Raw genomic sequence first — 16,695 nt, 5'->3', positions numbered from 1 at the left:
CAAAAATAGCACAGAAGGCCGCAATCAAGAGGAATAAATTAGTCTGGTAATAGCACAAATAGACTACAGAAATGCGTCACCTAACTGAGTAAAACAACGAGTAACTGAGAGGGTCAGGCGGGTCGCGGGTTTACTTTGAAATATAATATGTGAGAATTTTTGGAATAAACGGTGTATTCAGCTGATCATGGGAGGCTTTCTTGTACCTCTTTCTTTGATTTTTTTTTTTTTAATATTGTACCATAGTATTCTCTTTTGTTGGTTACACTTCCTAGCGCCTCTTACTTAACGATTTATTTTGCACATGATACCTTTCTATTTTCTCTTATATCTTCCTACCACTTCTTCTTTAGCGATTTATTTTGCATATTATGTCATTTTATTCTCTCTCTATGTCGGCTATAATCTTTTACATCTTGACATCGACTGCATTAATAACATACAATACTGCATTAACGCACAGTATACAAAAGTAAACTGATAAAGGAAAGGTACTATTTATTTAGCTATTTATTTTGTTTATTCTTTTTAGTAACCCTACTTTAACCGAGGAGAGTACAAATTTCAACTTTATAATGTGAAATGCGTTGGTCATCAGTGGTATTTCACCGATTAATACCGTAACACTAACAGCCAGGCCCACATTACCACCTTTGAGAGAGAGAGAGAGAGAGAGAGAGAGAGAGAGAGATTCATCTGGCTCGAGGAGTTAACATCTATAATTTGTTTCAGCAAACCTCAGACTACTGTATCTAGCTCAAACAGAAACTAGAGTCAAACATGTTACGGCGTAAATTGTCCTACTGAGGAGGTGGAGACATGTGCAAGCCAAAGCATCCGGTTACACAATGTTACGTTCTCAGTGCCGAGGTCTAGTGAGCGAATACCTGCTTCATGTGACGGAAGCTGTTGCCCTGGAATGTGAACTCATGAAGTGCATGTGCGTGTGCGTGCGAGTTCATGTTTTCATCCCAACCTACACGATGGGACAGTCTGCGTCAGGGTATGTTCAATTAATTACCGCTGCCGTGAGGTTGGACGGAGGTTATGTATTCATCCGTGTTTGTTTGTCTGTTTGTGTACACGATATTCAAAACAGTTATCGGATTTAAGTGATTTATGGTGGACAGGTGGGCAATGGGTCAAGGAGGAGTTTATTAGATTTTGAAATGGATCCGGATCCGGATGCACGAAATAATAAATTTGATTGGCGTTGGCGGAGTTATCTGCTGTCTGAGATTGTGTAACAGAGTAAATAAAGATCGTAGAATCAACGACTATGTGGGACTGTAAAAGTATTCTAATGGTAGGCGGTAGTATTAGTAACAGTAGTTGTAGAGGTAATAGTAGTAGTATCCCCAGGTTCATCTGAAATGTGAACCCACTGAACTGGAACCAGAGTATCTCTTCTAATACAGTCCACCATCCTCTTTCTAGTTGACAGGGAAGTAGGTGAAGGACGTTTGTATAACCAGACAGTTGAGGCATCTGGTTATATCCGGTGCCACCGCATGAGGGTGTCCCTCTCCAGTACCTGACTGGTAGAAGAGAGGAATTACAGTAATAAATCGTACATTTTACTCGTATTTGCGATGGAGGAGGTATGTGCTTTCTCAATGCTATCTAGTTTTTTAGTGTGACGCGCCCTTGGATAAGGCAGTGATGTCCCTGAGGTGGTTCTATAAGGATGTTGGCAACGGTGGTGGTGGTGGTAGTGGTGGTAGTGGTGGTGGCAGCAGTGAAGGCGGCATAACGTCATCAGTATTTTTTCCAGCCTACGTCAGACTGTTTGCCTGATGTTTTGGGTGACTAATCTCGTTTGCATTGTATTCCAGTTGACATTTGGTTAGGCTACTTTTTACAGCTTGTGCGACTGACGTAGTTCACTCTCCTCTCAATTCCTCCTTTACCCTCTCTCTCCTCCTCTCAATTCCTCTCTCCCCATCCCTCACTCTCTCCCCGTTTCTGCACTTCATCCCTCCCCCTTCCTGCTCCTCCCACTCAAATAATTATCTTTGACTGTCACTCTGTTACTTGCATCAGCAGCTTTCTTTCCGTCCTTCTTTCTTTCTTTCTTTCTTCTGAGATGTGGATGGTGGTGGTGATGTTGGTGATGGTGGGTTAACGTTTCTCATTTTCAGCTTTGATGGTGGTGATGGATTAAAGTTCATTTTTTTCAGCTCTGGTGGTGCTAGTGGGTCAACTTTTTAAATTTTCAGCTCTGGTGGGGACAATAGCTTAATTTCCTTTTTCATTTTTTCCAGTTGGCGTCAGATTACCTTATCCACCTTAGGAGATCGCCACAATGACTTTCTTTGTATTGTTCTGTGACTGTTTTTGATGGTGGTGGTTTAAGATCTTTATTATTTGTTTTAGTTGACATTTTCAACCTGAGGACCTCATTTGCTATTTCTCTTCAACTGCTGTCAGACTTGTTTTTTTCTTTTTTAGTATAGGAGGCTACCTTGGAGACCTTCTTTTATTTCCTGAAAATTAAACGACGATTGTTATAGTGGAGGTAGCTGTAATGGCTTGACGTCTTCAACCCTAAGACTTTTTTTGTTATTTTTTCAGCTAAAGTTAGATTACTTTTACACGCCTTCCTCTCTTTCATCCTCCTCCCTCCTCTTCATATATTTTGCATCAGTTCTAACGCTCCTTTTCAGAGTCTTAACATTTCTCTTAGCCATCACTGTTTCCTCTTCACATCCTGTTCTCCCTTTTTGTTTCCAGCTTAGGAGACCACATAGGTGACGTTCATTTCGTGGTTCTGTGAGGATGTGGCTGACAATCATTCTGGTGGTGGTGGTGGTGGCTGCCCTGATGCTCTGGGCCAATGACAAACCACCAAACTTCCCTCCAGGTGAGTTACTTTACCTCTCTTGCAATTCTATAGCTCAGGGGTTCCCTTTTTGAGATATATGTACACTCGACAACAAAAATTCGCTTCAACCATCGCTGAGTGATAATTATGAACCTGTAATCTGATAAAACTATATGGTAAAAAGTGACGAATGTGCTTTTAAAATCTATGCATATTTTTCTTACTTCATTACTAGCTTAAAACACATTTCTTGCATAGGGTGCTACTAAACCTATGTCACCTATACCAGTATTCTCGTTGATTAAGGAATCTTCCTAACACCTTCCTAAGCGATTTTTTTTTTTTTTTTTTTTTTTTTTTTTTTGCACCTTACTGCCCTCTTCTGTGTGATATAAACCCATTCAATATCACCAAACTCTGCATAAATAGTGTACAGACGGATATTAACCACCAGTATCTAAAAATAAATCGCTAAGGAAGAGGTGACAGGGACCTCCTTGCCCGAAGAGAATTCGGGACTTAGAATACAAAGCCATCTCTAATTTTACCTCCACCTTCTCTTTCTAAGCCCCAGTTTGCGTCCCTCCTTAGGCAACCTCATTTGTAGCATCTCGAAATAAATAAATTGTTAGAGAGAAGGGGCTACGAAGCTTCCTAAATAAATATATCGCTAGAAAGGGGGGTCCACGAAGCTTAATATGCCATGTAAAATCCGGAAGAAATCTAACTCGATCTCCATCTCCTTTTTCAGGCCCCATCACGCTTCCCTTCTTAGGCAACATCATCTATCTTCTGTATAAGACTCCCAAGGTGGCTCTCAATGACTACAGAAAGACTTATGGCGGGGTCTTCAGCTACAAAGTCTTCAATAAATGGTGAGGGAGTTATGTTTTTGGAGGAGGATTGTGGAGATAGGTAGGTAGGTAGGTAGGTAGGTAGATAGGCTGGTAGATAAGTAAAGAGATGTAGATGATTGAATGACTGATGGACTGACTGATCGGTAGGTAGGTAAGTAGGTGGGTGGATGAGTAGGTAGGCAGGTAAGCAGAGAGTTACAGTAGACAAATAGATAGATTGATAGACGTATGATTAGAGAGAGAGAGGGGGGGGAGGGAGAATATGGCAAGGTTTTATGTTTTCTGAGAGGATATACCCCAACAGACCGAGGAAGTCATATATTAACGTATTTGCGCTCCTTTCAAACTATTTCAGCCAACTTAGAATATTATTTACGAGCTTAATGGGCTAAATATTCTATCTATCTATCTGTTGCCAGTCGCCATAATCCCGTAAGGGGTGGCTATTGACTTTGAGTTATTTGTTTTACAGGGAGGGGCTAAATATTACTTTCACTAATTATTCACAGCTCTGTAGTATTTAGGGTAATAATGAGGGAGTAATTCGTCCACCTTTAATCATAATGATCATCATCATCATCATCATCAAACCCAGTGTTGCCCCATGAGGAGCGTAGGAGCCCGGGGCTAGGCAAGTTGGTCCTGACATTTAAGATGAGAGTGGCCAGCCTTACTCATCCCTGAGTGGCATTACGTGAGCAATAAACCCCAATCATCCCTTGGATACAAACCTACACAGTCTCAGTACGACTGGAGCAACTTGATTTCCCCATAAACTGCCAGGCGCCATAATCTGGTTAAATGGTTACAACCCAGCGTAGGAAATGGTTTCGTGGTGTACAGGAAACCATTCGGCTTGTCACGCAGTGTAGAATCACCTGTAGACAGAAGGAAGAGGAAAGAATGAAAGAAAGAAAGACAAAAGAGGAAGGGAGGAAAGAAGGAAGGAAGAGAGGAATGGACAATCATCCGAGAGCAGCACTATATCCAGTGAGTGGATGGTGAGTGCCCCCCACCTACCACTATTCCACTTTTAATATGTGATGTAATTCTTCCACTTATCAATATCTTAATTAAAACACGTCCATATTGAAGTATAATTCTCTTTCTTTTCAATATGTAGATGGTTCAATATGACACTTAGAAATGTTGGGAGGGAGAAAGACGCAGGATAGAGCTTGCTTTATTTATTTATTTATTTTTTTCTTTTTTCTCTCTCTAAAGTTTCGGGCCACGCAGAACCCATCTTCAATATTCTTTCCAGGGGCGTGCTTATCAGCGACCCGGGCCTCATGAAGACAGCCCAAGCCGACCCAGCATTCTCAGGACGTATTGACCTTCTATTATTCAGCAAAAGAGACAAGATCATCACGGGAAACACGTCCTCAAAGCTTGGTAAGTCGACAGGATTACGTAACACCTTTTCCTCTGCGATTTATTCCGCGTTTTGCACATCATTATCCTCTCCTGCTTTGTTGATGTAAAATATCCCGGTACTAAAAATGTGTAAAATGGTACAAAAGAGGATATCAAGGTGCAAAAAGCATAGTAAATCGCTAAGAAAAAGGGACTACGAAACTTATACAGTAATGTCACTCAGATTACGACTTGTGACACAGTAGCCTTCGTAGTACCTCATCCTTAGCGATTTACTCAGCATATTACTTCTCGGTATTTTCTTGTATGTCAGCGCTGAAAATTATGCCGATAGTTAAACGTCATAATTAGCACACAAAAGGATGATGTTGTGTAAAATGCAAAATAAATCGCTGAGAAAAGGTGCTACGAAGCCTCATGTGTCACTGATAATAGGTTCTAAATTATTCTTGAGTGACTACTGATACTATAGAGCGTTTGTTTTGCCCTGACGAAGATCCCGAGCCTCTTTCGGTTCATCTGATGGCCAAGCGTAGTCAGATTGGGGGGTCGATTTGGCAGTATTCTTTTTATCCTAACTTGGCCCAGATTTTCGTCCTTTTCAGCTTATATCACATACTTCAGTGGGAGAAAAAGGCAGTACTACAACTCCACATCCTTCCCGCAGCACTCTTTCGTGACTAGTATCATATTCTAGTGTCAGTGTAACATTCAAGGTGGAGAGATGGCAGTTTTAGACTAAGTTAAGAGTAAAAATTAGTATAGAAATCAAGAAGACTCATTCTCGACTCACATCTATGGTTCATGTTATCGAGTTTCAAACAAGCACGACTTAGTACTAAAGCTGTGGCAGTGGCCCCCTTAGGTGGAAACAAACCGACTAAAGTAGCGATAAGTATTCCGTAGGTTCGTGATAAAGACCTTAACCATTCTCTCCTCCTACAGGTATCTTGGGCACGAGTGGTGAGGTGTGGAAGAACCAGCGTCGTTTTACCCTTAGGACCTTAAAGGATCTGGGATTAGGAAGACAGACGCTGGAGCCCATCATGCAGAGCGAACTGGAGGAGCTGCTGGAGTATTTCAAACGTAATCAGGAGAAGAAGCTCAATATTGGGGTAAGTTTGTTGGCTTGGACTGAGGCGACCTATAGAACTTCTGATCGTTTTCTAGATGGCATAGGAGGCTTTGTATTACCCCTCCGTTAGCGCTTTATTTTGCTTTTTAAATTTAAAGTTGTTTTATTTATTTTGTTTTAATATCAACGTGGTTTACAGCAATAACACACAAGAGGATGTTAAATTGTAATAAGCAGAATAAATCGCGAAGGAAGAGGTGTTGCTAAATCTCCAATGGCACTTAGAGTACGAACTTGATATTGACAGGAAGATTTGTAACGCATTTCCTCTCGTAACGGGATTTATTGTTCCGGGTTCGAATATTCCAGCAGGTATCAGGAGAAGAAAACATATTGAGATGAAATGAGCCAAAATTCACAATATCAGTCCCTGTCGTCCCCCCCCTCCCTCCTCCCCCCCTTCTTTTACATATGGGAGTGAGTTAGTTAGATTTGTTTTTCCATGTTATTTTACTTTAATCGCATGTCAGAAAAATAGGCAACGCTACGCTGTTGCAACCCTCCAGCTGACTAGGTACATAACCCTCTCCTCCCTGCACACATAACCAAGCGAATAACGGCCCTCAGCCCTCATTTCCTCCTTCTGTATAATAGAGACAGCAGGTCGCATTGAAATCTCTGAGAGAATAGTTTTTTTTTTTTTTTTTTACTTTTTCATTATTTTTTTTAAAAATTACTTGAGACACAACATTTTACCTAAGAAAAGGCACCAGTTCACTGTAAGACAAAGAACTATGTGAAATTCCATGACTCTACAGTGAATACGTTTTGATTTGTGGCTTGAGATTACTTGCTCCGGTTGCAATGAAATCTGATATTTTTTTTCTAATTAATTTTCAAAGCAACTACTAAAGACACAACGTTCTAACTATCAAAAAGGCACCAGCTCACTATAAGACATATAACTATGTGAAATTTCATGACTCTATACTTAATACTTTCTGAAAATTGCTCCGCAAACGAAAATATCTATGCCCAACCACCCAGCTCTAAGACAGACACCAGAGACAACAGTACCCTCCTGTGACACTGTCAAGTGGAGGGTAAAAAGATCGATTTTGGATGATGTAGTTGGCCTGTAACTAGCTTCACAAAATGATGTGACTCTCTCAGCCAGAGAGAGTCATTAGTATTTTATTGTTACCGCCAGACGTTTTTGGAAAGTGTCCCCTAAGCTGCATAAAACTGCATTAGAAAAAAATAATAATAATCTCGGGATAACTGGACAAAAAAAAAAAAGACTATGTTGAAGATTTAAAAACGAGATTCCATAAATAAATATCTTTCCTCTTCCCACAGTTGATGTTTAACAGAATTATCTGTTACGTCCAAGTCTCACACTGCCACAGGCTCCAACAGCAGTAGTTTAGTATGGGAAGGACTTCACCCAGTGAATCGTTCTTCGTATGGTCTGCCTTTCAGTGTACAGTACACAAGATCAGCTCAGGCGTAATAACACGGGCTTCTCACGTAGTCTTTATTTTACCTAGTAATTACTGTACACTGTCTGCATCACAATTCCAGAGCTACACTAACTTTACAAGGCCACAAGTCAAACTAAACTGAAACTCCTCTATTCTCTTCCCCAGTTTTGCTCGACACTCGAATGTTCTACTATACTTTAGCAACAACAGTTACCAAATCCAAAATATTCCAGAGTTCCCTTACATTACGTAGCATTTTAAATTCTTTAGCATACAAAATGAACTTAAATTACGCATTTTAACAATCACCAAAATAAAATGTTACAGAGAAAATAAAAAGAATAAGAATGAATGCATAATTCTACAGAGTACTTCCACTCACAGCAGTAGGCTATCTGACAACTCTGCCTCGTAACGGAAAAATGTGAGAATCGTCGAGAATTCTCCAGCACTACCTAGCTAGCAATCCAGCTTCGTAACATATCGTTAACGTAAATATCTATCTTCCCGCAGGTCACATTCAACAGAAGTATCGTTAACGAAAATATCTACCTTATTCCCACAGCTCACATTCAACCGAAGTATCGTCAACGTGATCTGGGCCATCGCAATTGGCAGTAGGTTCAGCCACACCGATGCCAAGCTTGAGGAACTGGTGGACAAGGTGAACAAGATGTTACAGACGTTTAATCCATTCCACCCTGCTCAAAGGTAAATGATGAGACGACGATTAGCCATAGTAAACCCTTTATTATTTAATAATTTTATTCTATGCAGGCCATTTTATTAAGCTCAGTAGAGAGATCTCTAACCAGGGGTTAGGTATAGCCTTCATTAACCATCTTCGCTAATGAGGTGATGTCTTCAGTATAATAAAATTGCTTGGTAGGAACATCAATGACATGAAAATCTGAGGTTAAAAAGATGTTACAGACCTTCAACCCACTCTACCTTGCTCTGCGGTAAATGTTTATACGCTTGGCCATGCACTTTGAGAGGCTAGTTCATTTTTTCAGGATGTAACAAAAATCTGTTCCCATTGAGTTTCAAGACACGAAACTATGCAAATGAAATGCATGTGATAGGGCTGTATTTTACGGGGCATAGACTCCCCAGAGATTTACTTTACACATAACAGCTTTTCATCCTTTTGAACGATACTGCTGCAGACTACAGTATATCGATATTCAATATACATAAACAAAACAACAGGCAAAATGAGAGTGAAATATAATAAGTCACTAAGATAATGATGATACAAGCCTTTTATGACAAGGAGAAAACGACACATAGCCATACCTACGGGTTTTACTGCAAATGCCAGCTGAGGCAAAGACATGTAGCAGTATTTACACTAAAATATAGAAGTCATTGTAGCCATTGTTGTACTTTAACCCCGGTCTGTCTGGCCGAGAAGACCTGTCGACCATAGGCAATTAACTCCCTCTGTGGGGCCGTCCTCCAGGTAAAGTATATATAGTGTATACACCGTGTCGGGATCCGGCGCCCCCTTTGTGGTGGACAGCGCGTCACCAGGGTTGGAGCAGGATCCTTTTGCACGGCGAGTTGCGGGGAAATAGGAGGTCTGGTTCCCGGGTGGACGCCACAGCTGCTCTGCCCAGGGTGCATACCGCCACCACGTGTAGGTTCCTTGTCAGTGCCGTGGAGTCGTATTATAGGCGAATGTCCGTCGTGCAGTCGACAGACATTGATCTAAACCTTCTTCTTATTCCAGATTTCGGTGGATCAAGAAAATCTTCCCAAACTTGGACCTCATCCAGAAAACAGAAGGATACATGAAAGATCTACTAGAATTCATTGAGGTAACGTTGCCAAACCTACCTAGAGGGGAAGACGAGGAATGGGGAAACTGAAGATGAAGTGGAGGGATCGGGTGGAGAGGTATATGAATATGTTGTCAGTTGGAGGCAGGGCAGCCTGGTGAAAGACAGGGTGACCTGGAGGCACTTTGTTTGTGGCCACTCCTTTACGGGATTAAGGCGTCTGGCGACAGACAGGTAGACATAGACAGATAGCTAAACAGGTCGATAGATAAAGATACTCGTAGATCACCAGATAGATAAATAGATGAATTGATAGACTGATAGATATGCATGCATACATACATACATACACAGACAGACATATCTAGACAGATAGATACATAGTTGCTAAAATAACACTACCCCCTTCCTCCTCCTTATGTACACTCGGGAACAAGTGTTTGCCTACAGTTCCACTGCATCTAATTCACACTTTGGATATGAAAGTCAGTTTTCTCCCTTACGCATCATATTATCAGAGAATTATACAGTATTTGGATGGAGAAACATACCAACTCCCCCCCCCCTCTCTCTCTCTCTCTTAGTTTGAGAATATTGGTCAGTGGAAAGCAAGATATAGAAAAGAGGAAAAATTTAGGCGAACTTTTTTCCTCGGTGGTATTTACGACAAATGATTTTTTTATATCATATATTTTTTCATGAGGGTTTTAAGATTTTCCTCATTCTTTTCCATTTTTTTCCCGTCCAGGGCGAGATGGCCAAGTACACCGAACAGACGGGCGGCATGGCGGACTGGGGCAGCTACATCGGCCAGTATCAACAAGGCATGGAGGAGGCAACGAGGGAGGGCAGGGACACGCCACTGTCCAGTAGGTCACACACACACACACACACACACACACAGCAACAAATATCGTGTCTTTTCTCCTGCTTCTCTTTCCATGTATTTTAACAGCCATCCTCTTGATTCTGCATCTACCGACATTGTTAAGTTTGTCTGGACACACAACACAGTCATCAGTGTCGTTAGCGTCAGATTCACAATACCGATATAAAAAGTCCATGGAGAGACAGACGCGACAGGACTTTTCTTGCCCATAGTACACCAGATCAGATCAAGTTAATAAAGTACACTGGAACACACACATCGAACTTTCATCATACAATGTGGTTTTGACATTTTATTGGATGTTCTCAAAATCAAATCCTCTTTATTCATAGTTTACCGTAAAGCGTTCCAACCAAGTTTGGCTTAAATCAGTTAAATACTGAATTAGCTGATCTTACCATGTGACCTTGCCTTTAGTCGGGTATTCTCAAGAAGGAGTAGATCACCACCTTGTCTGACCCCCAACCTATTCACTTAGTTTGGTTCAAGATCAAGACAGTTTTCATTACTTCATTCACACATAGACACACAGGAGTCGATATTTTTTTTCTTTTACCTTTCTCTGTGACCTGAGGATGACTAAGTGCTTTCGAAATCGACACCCTTCGTACTTGCCCTACCTTCAACCCTTCCACAAAAACTGGTCTAAGTTGGATCAGATCTGTTCAAGTTAACCGTGCCATGTGTCCTTGATATTTGACTTGCTCAAAGAAAAAAAAAAAAAAAAAAAAGGCTGATCTTCAACCCAGTCACTAAGTTTGTATGAAATCAAATGAAGAATATATTGGACAACTAGCACCCAACAACTTTGTTTCTTAGTGTCTTATATATAGCGACATAATTATTTAGTGGCATAGTATCAGACTGAGTTACTTCTCTGCATCTGAAAAGTATCGCTCAGAAGTGATGCGTTATTACCATCAGCACTGAGAAGAGAGCGGAGTAGTACTGTCTGCAGTTGTGAGGTTGGCTGGCTGGCTTTGTTTGTGTGTGGGTAAACAACATATCTCATGAACGGCTTGAGCTATCAACATGAAACTTTCAGGGTATCAAGATATGGCCAAAATCTTGGACGAGTTCGAAAATGGGCACTCGGGGTCAAGGTTAAGGTCACCAAAATGGCTGCCAAAGGTCAACTAATTGACCTTTGGTGACCATGACCTTGACCCCGACTGCCCGTTTTCGACCTCGTCCAACATTTTGGCCATATCTTGATACCCTGAAAGTTTCATGTTGATAGCTCGAGCCGTTCATGAGATATCTTGTTTACCCACATACCTCACAACTGAAAACATTACCACACCGCTCGCTTCGCAACGCGGGTGGTAATAAATAAACAAATAAATTCCTTGAGCTGCAGGTGTTAATGGGCAACTTTTTCCTCCCCAGTGGCTCATCTCAAAGCCAACATTCTGGAGCTGTTTCTTGCCGGGAGTGAGACGACTTCCAACACTCTTTGGTGGGCCATCTACCTACTGGCCAGCAATCCCGAGGTCCAGGTGGCCATGCAGGAGGAGCTGGACAGGGTGGTGGGGCTAGATCACCTGCCCACTCTCGCTCAGATGGACAGGTGGGTGAGACAGACAGACAGACGGACAGACGGACAGACAGACAGATATTAGAGAACCTGACTGCTTGTTAATATGGGATTAGCTGTTATCAGTCAGGAAAGCACGGTGTTTCAATATGTATTTGTATGTTTGTCCGTCTGTCTGTCATTCTGTCTACTACCAAGACAGTACTGGACCAGATCTGACATAATAACTAAAGACCAGCAGAAGAACAACTGATTAGCTTTAGGTTACGAATGGTCATAGGATTTTGACGAAACTTGGTGGAAGGGATAAAAGGCAAGAAAGGATGAAGTTATTCAGTTTTGAGAGTAATCGGTCGAAGGTTAAGGTCACAGGACAAGGTCAAAAGTTTAGCCCTTCAATTTAACGTTTTTATTTTATTTGGATGAAATTTGGCAGATGGGTTTAAGGTTAGTGAAGAATGAACCGAGTGTATATTCAGAACAATAAATCAAAGCTCAAGGTCACAGGGTAATCTCTACTTAAATAATTTTATCCACTCTGAACCAAACTCGGTAAACTGGTTGAGGGTCAGGCAAGAAGGAAGTAATTAATTTTTTAGAGCACTCAATCACAGGGCAGGGGGTCAAGGAAGGGCATCAAGCCGACTGTAGGGCGTGGGTGTTGTGCTGTATGAATGCTCCTTCTCGTTCTGACATAAAACCGTGTGGGGTCAGCCTGCCGTACTGCACCGCCACCATCTACGAGGTACAGCGAATGGCAGACCTCATCCCCTTCGCTGTGCCGCACGAGACCATAGACGACGCTGAGATTGGGGGCTACAGGATCCCGAAAGGTTAGTGCATGGATCGAGAGACAGAAAGAGAGAGGCAGGGAGAGAGGATGAAAGTGGGAACGTTCATCTGCTCTCAGTATATTTTCTCTTGTAATAGAATGTGTTGCGTTGAGAGAGAGAGAGAGAGAGAGAGAGAGAGAGAGAGAGAGAGAGAGAGAGAGAATGATGGGTGGTCCGTATATTGTACTGTACTTATATTGTGTGTTGCGAGGACGGCTCATTCTACTTTTGTGAAGGCCGGAGACACTTTGGCTGGCTGTCTTATATCATTACTAATCAACCATGCAATTACTGTACGTATAAAAGCAGACACTATACAGAGTGAAAAGGGTTATGGAAAGTAGACTCTGATGCTAGATGGACAATGGTAACGCTAATGAATCGTCCTTGTAATACATGAAATTAGTGTAGTTAAGTAATACATGGATCATCCTGTGCTTTTATATTACCCTTGCAAAGTTCTTCGTCCTTTTGCAGGTTAAAAAATTACGATATTGATTAGTTTTTATCCTCTTACATGATATTTATAGAAAAATAAAACTGAGAAAGAGAAACATAAACAAATGTGTCAATTCCGTTCCCGGGGATTTTTTGTTTTTACTCTTTCCATATTCTGACGATATTACTCGACTTAGGACAGATTTTTCGAATAGGAGGAGTTAGATATAGCCTTTATAAATCTCAATACGAGAGGCGTTTCCTATGCTGAATAAAATAGTCTGCTAACAAGAAAGGTAAACTTAAATGGACAAAACTCTGATTCAGTTTATCCCCTTCAGTTTGATGACTTAATTTATTCTGTACTCCTGTTCTCTGCACCTAATTTTATTCAACCTGGGACAGACCTTTCGTAATGAAGAGTTAATGAGGGTTACGATATCAAAGGCTGTATCTAATTCCTTCAGTTCGAAGTCTCTCAACGGCTGAAGACGAGGGTTCTAGGACAGCAAGAAAATTAAGAATAAAAATACGTATTTGAACAGAAGATACAAAACGATGTCTGGATGATGGTGATGATGATGACTATGTTGATGATGGTGATGATGACGATGTTGATGATGATGATAATGATGGCTGCAGGGACGGCGGTGATGTTCAACCTGTCTCACGGCTTGAAGGATCCTAAGTACTGGGAGGCGCCGGACAAGTTCAGGCCTCAGCACTTCCTCACTGATGACGGCAAAGTATTCAAGCCTGACCACTTCATGCCATTCGGTTTCGGTGAGATTATTCTCAAACCATGTATAACCTTACTACTAACCTAACGTAAGCTAACCTAATCCTAATGTAACCTAACTAAACCTAATTTAACTTAAATTAACCTAAACTAACCTAAACTCACCTAACCTGGCCCAATCTAACCTAACCTAAGCTAAACTAACTTCACTGACGAAGGCATTCCTCAAGCCAGACCACTTCATGCCCTTCGTTCTTGGTGAGATACGTTCACACATTACAACCGAATCTAAAAAACACCCCTACACACACACACACACACACACACACACACACACACACACACACACACACACACACACACACACACACACACACCCACACACACCCCCACACACAGCTCAAGCACGTCCAACATCACTTAACCAAATTTAGCCTACCTTAACCTTGACGCTTTCTCATAGGCAACGGCAAAGTCCAAATTCAAGCCAAACTCCTTCCTAACCACGCTGATTCACCGTGTCCCGTGATTTGGGAAATGTTTAAGCTCCTCCTCCGAAAAACTTAATAACACATCTTAATTCCTTCACCCCAAGCTAACTTCTCTTGGTTCTACAGGGAAGCGTATATGTTTAGGACAGTCCCTGGCCAAGCGTGAACTGTTCCTCTTCCTCACCACACTGTTTCACCACTTCTTGTGATTTAATAGTTTTCTAGCGCCTCTTCCTTAGCGACTTATTTTGCCTCCCTAACGAAAAAGAGCTAACTGTTTTTTTTTCTTGTTCCTCTACAGGCAAACGTGTGTGTCTAGGAGAGTCCCTGGCCAAGCTTGAACTGTTCCTCTTCCTCACCACGCTGATCCATCGGTTCTCATGGCGCCTATCCGACGACCCCGTGAAGTGGTTGGAGCACACCATTTTCAACCGACCACCAGACTTCACCGTCTTTGCCACCAGCAGGAATGGTCACGCTAAGAAGGAGTGAAAGGTGTCAGAAACTGGACAAATAAACTTTTTTGTCCAGTGACTCCTGTTAGTGTACGTTTGCCATCGGACACCAAACTTCACCGTCTTGGCCATCAACAAGAAAGACCACAATGAAAAGGAGTGTGAGGCTCGTTTGCCGGCAGCTCTACCATCACACCCATTATGTTCTCTTTAGCTTGACATTAAGTCCACCTTACATGCCGAGTTGTAACGAAAGATTGACATTGTAATTATATTGTTAATCACAAAGAAGTGCTATGGAAAGAGTGTAGTGCCGTAGTATTGTGTTATTCTGCCATCAAGCTACGGGAAAGAAATCGCAAAAGGATGAATACCTCCTGTACCTAAACATGACAGAACTACATCAAGGTCAGGATGATGATGATGATGATGATGATGATGATGATGATGATGGCTTTATTTTTTACCCCTTCAGTTTGGTGACGTAATTTTCATTATATTCTTGTTTTCTCCAGACTATTTTATATACCTTACGGGAGACCTCATTTACTGAAGATGTAAAAGAAAGCTATATTCAACATCAGCAGGTCGAGCAGAGTCTCCTTAAGTGAGTGACAGTATATTAGGGTTGCAAGAAAAATGATAAAATACGTCAACATGGTGAAAGATAGTTATAGTAGTAGTAGTAGTGGCGGTAGATGTTGTTGTTGTTGTTGCTGTTGTTGTTGTTGTAGCTCCGGGTTCATCTGAAACATGAAACCGGTGGACTGCGGGCTTAAATTGATCATCTGCTCTCATTTCGGGGGTTAGGAAGTAGTTCAGGGACGTTTGCATAACCGATCAGATGAGCGACATGGTTAAGTTGGTGCCAGCAAACGAAGACACTTGGTGAAAGGTAAAAATATAGACAGCTAATGAGTGGGTGCTGGAGAAAGCCGCCTTCACTTGGTGACACCAATATAACTGGGCTGCGCATACAAACATCCCTTGGTTCCCAGCTTCCCCCGTTTTTCGAAAGAAGCCTGCGAAAGGGAAACTTCAGCCTGCAGATGACTTGGTTCACGTCCAAATGAGCTTGGGGCCACCACAAAAACACAAACATTACCATTACCACCACCACCAACAACAACAACACCACCACCACCACCACCACCACCACCAACAACAACAACAACAACAACAACAACAACAACAACAGCTAAGGTTTAGTTAATTTTTTGGCGGTCATTTATAGAATAGCTGTGAACATTAGATATGGTTAGCCTGCATGCCACATTACAGAGCGCATGCAGCAGCGATAGCATAGCCGCTTAAAGTTCTTAATCTAATTGGCTCTGGAGATTTCGCGGCATCTCCTCAGTGGCGATTTTTTCTTCGCATTATATCTCAATATCCTCTTGCATGTTACTGGAGCCAGCTGTGTCTGTAGCAAAGCGAAATGAATAATATAGAAAAGAAGATTCACGTATCGTATGCAAAATAAATCGCTTAGGAAGAGGTGCTGCGGAGACTTCTATGCTATCTACAGTAGAATACGAGTCTTACTTCCCATATTGGCTTCCCAGACTAGGTTCAGAATCTGGGACTTCGTCGTCTTTGTTTAAACCTCATCAGTTCATTACAGTCTTTTTAATCTTATACTTACTGCTACTTCGGCAACCGAGTGACAAGCAATGCTTGCAAAAAAGCTGTCATTTTCATAGTGCCATGCAGGGTTTGATCCCCGGTGCAGGCAGCTGGCGTCACTGAACGATGGCATCCATCCAAATTTTGTGAGCTGTGAAGTAAAATGAGTGCCTATGGTAATACCAAAGAGAGGCAACTGTGGTAACCTGGAGGATGCTGTGGTCTTGCATTGCAGTATATTGTGAATAGATAATTCGCCACATCTTCAAAGGCCAAAATTAAGGAG

General features: G+C 41.7%; 1 protein-coding gene across 1 annotated transcript; it reads left to right on the top strand.

The window, feature by feature from the left end:
* Window positions 1-2,740: 2,740 nt before the first annotated feature.
* Window positions 2,741-15,212, top strand: LOC145390936 (cytochrome P450 2J6-like). Its single transcript, XM_080265671.1, has 11 exons — window positions 2,741-2,863; window positions 3,576-3,699; window positions 4,946-5,076; window positions 6,004-6,173; window positions 8,183-8,328; window positions 9,353-9,440; window positions 10,150-10,270; window positions 11,680-11,860; window positions 12,542-12,660; window positions 13,741-13,881; window positions 14,630-15,212. Exons 1-11 carry the CDS (start codon window positions 2,779-2,781, stop codon window positions 14,818-14,820), a joined length of 1,497 nt encoding a protein of 498 aa, XP_080121797.1. The 5' UTR covers window positions 2,741-2,778; the 3' UTR covers window positions 14,821-15,212.
* The last annotated feature ends 1,483 nt before the right edge of the window (window positions 15,213-16,695 follow it).

The sequence above is a fragment of the Coenobita brevimanus genome, chromosome 16, assembly GCF_032717465.1.
Source record: "Coenobita brevimanus isolate Jiangsu-jjx chromosome 16, ASM3271746v2, whole genome shotgun sequence".
Taxonomy (NCBI): domain Eukaryota; kingdom Metazoa; phylum Arthropoda; class Malacostraca; order Decapoda; family Coenobitidae; genus Coenobita; species Coenobita brevimanus.
The sequence above is the reverse complement of the archived record's forward strand: the minus strand, read 5'-3'. Positions and strand labels throughout refer to the sequence as shown.

Coding starts and splice junctions, on each gene's coding strand:
- LOC145390936 (XM_080265671.1), top strand. CDS start 2,779: ATGTGGCTGACAATCATTCTGGTGGTGGTGGTGGTGGCTGCCCTGATG. Junction 9,441..10,149: donor ATCTACTAGAATTCATTGAG/GTAACGTTGCCA, acceptor TTTCCCGTCCAG/GGCGAGATGGCCAAGTACAC. Junction 10,271..11,679: donor CAGGGACACGCCACTGTCCA/GTAGGTCACACA, acceptor TTTCCTCCCCAG/TGGCTCATCTCAAAGCCAAC.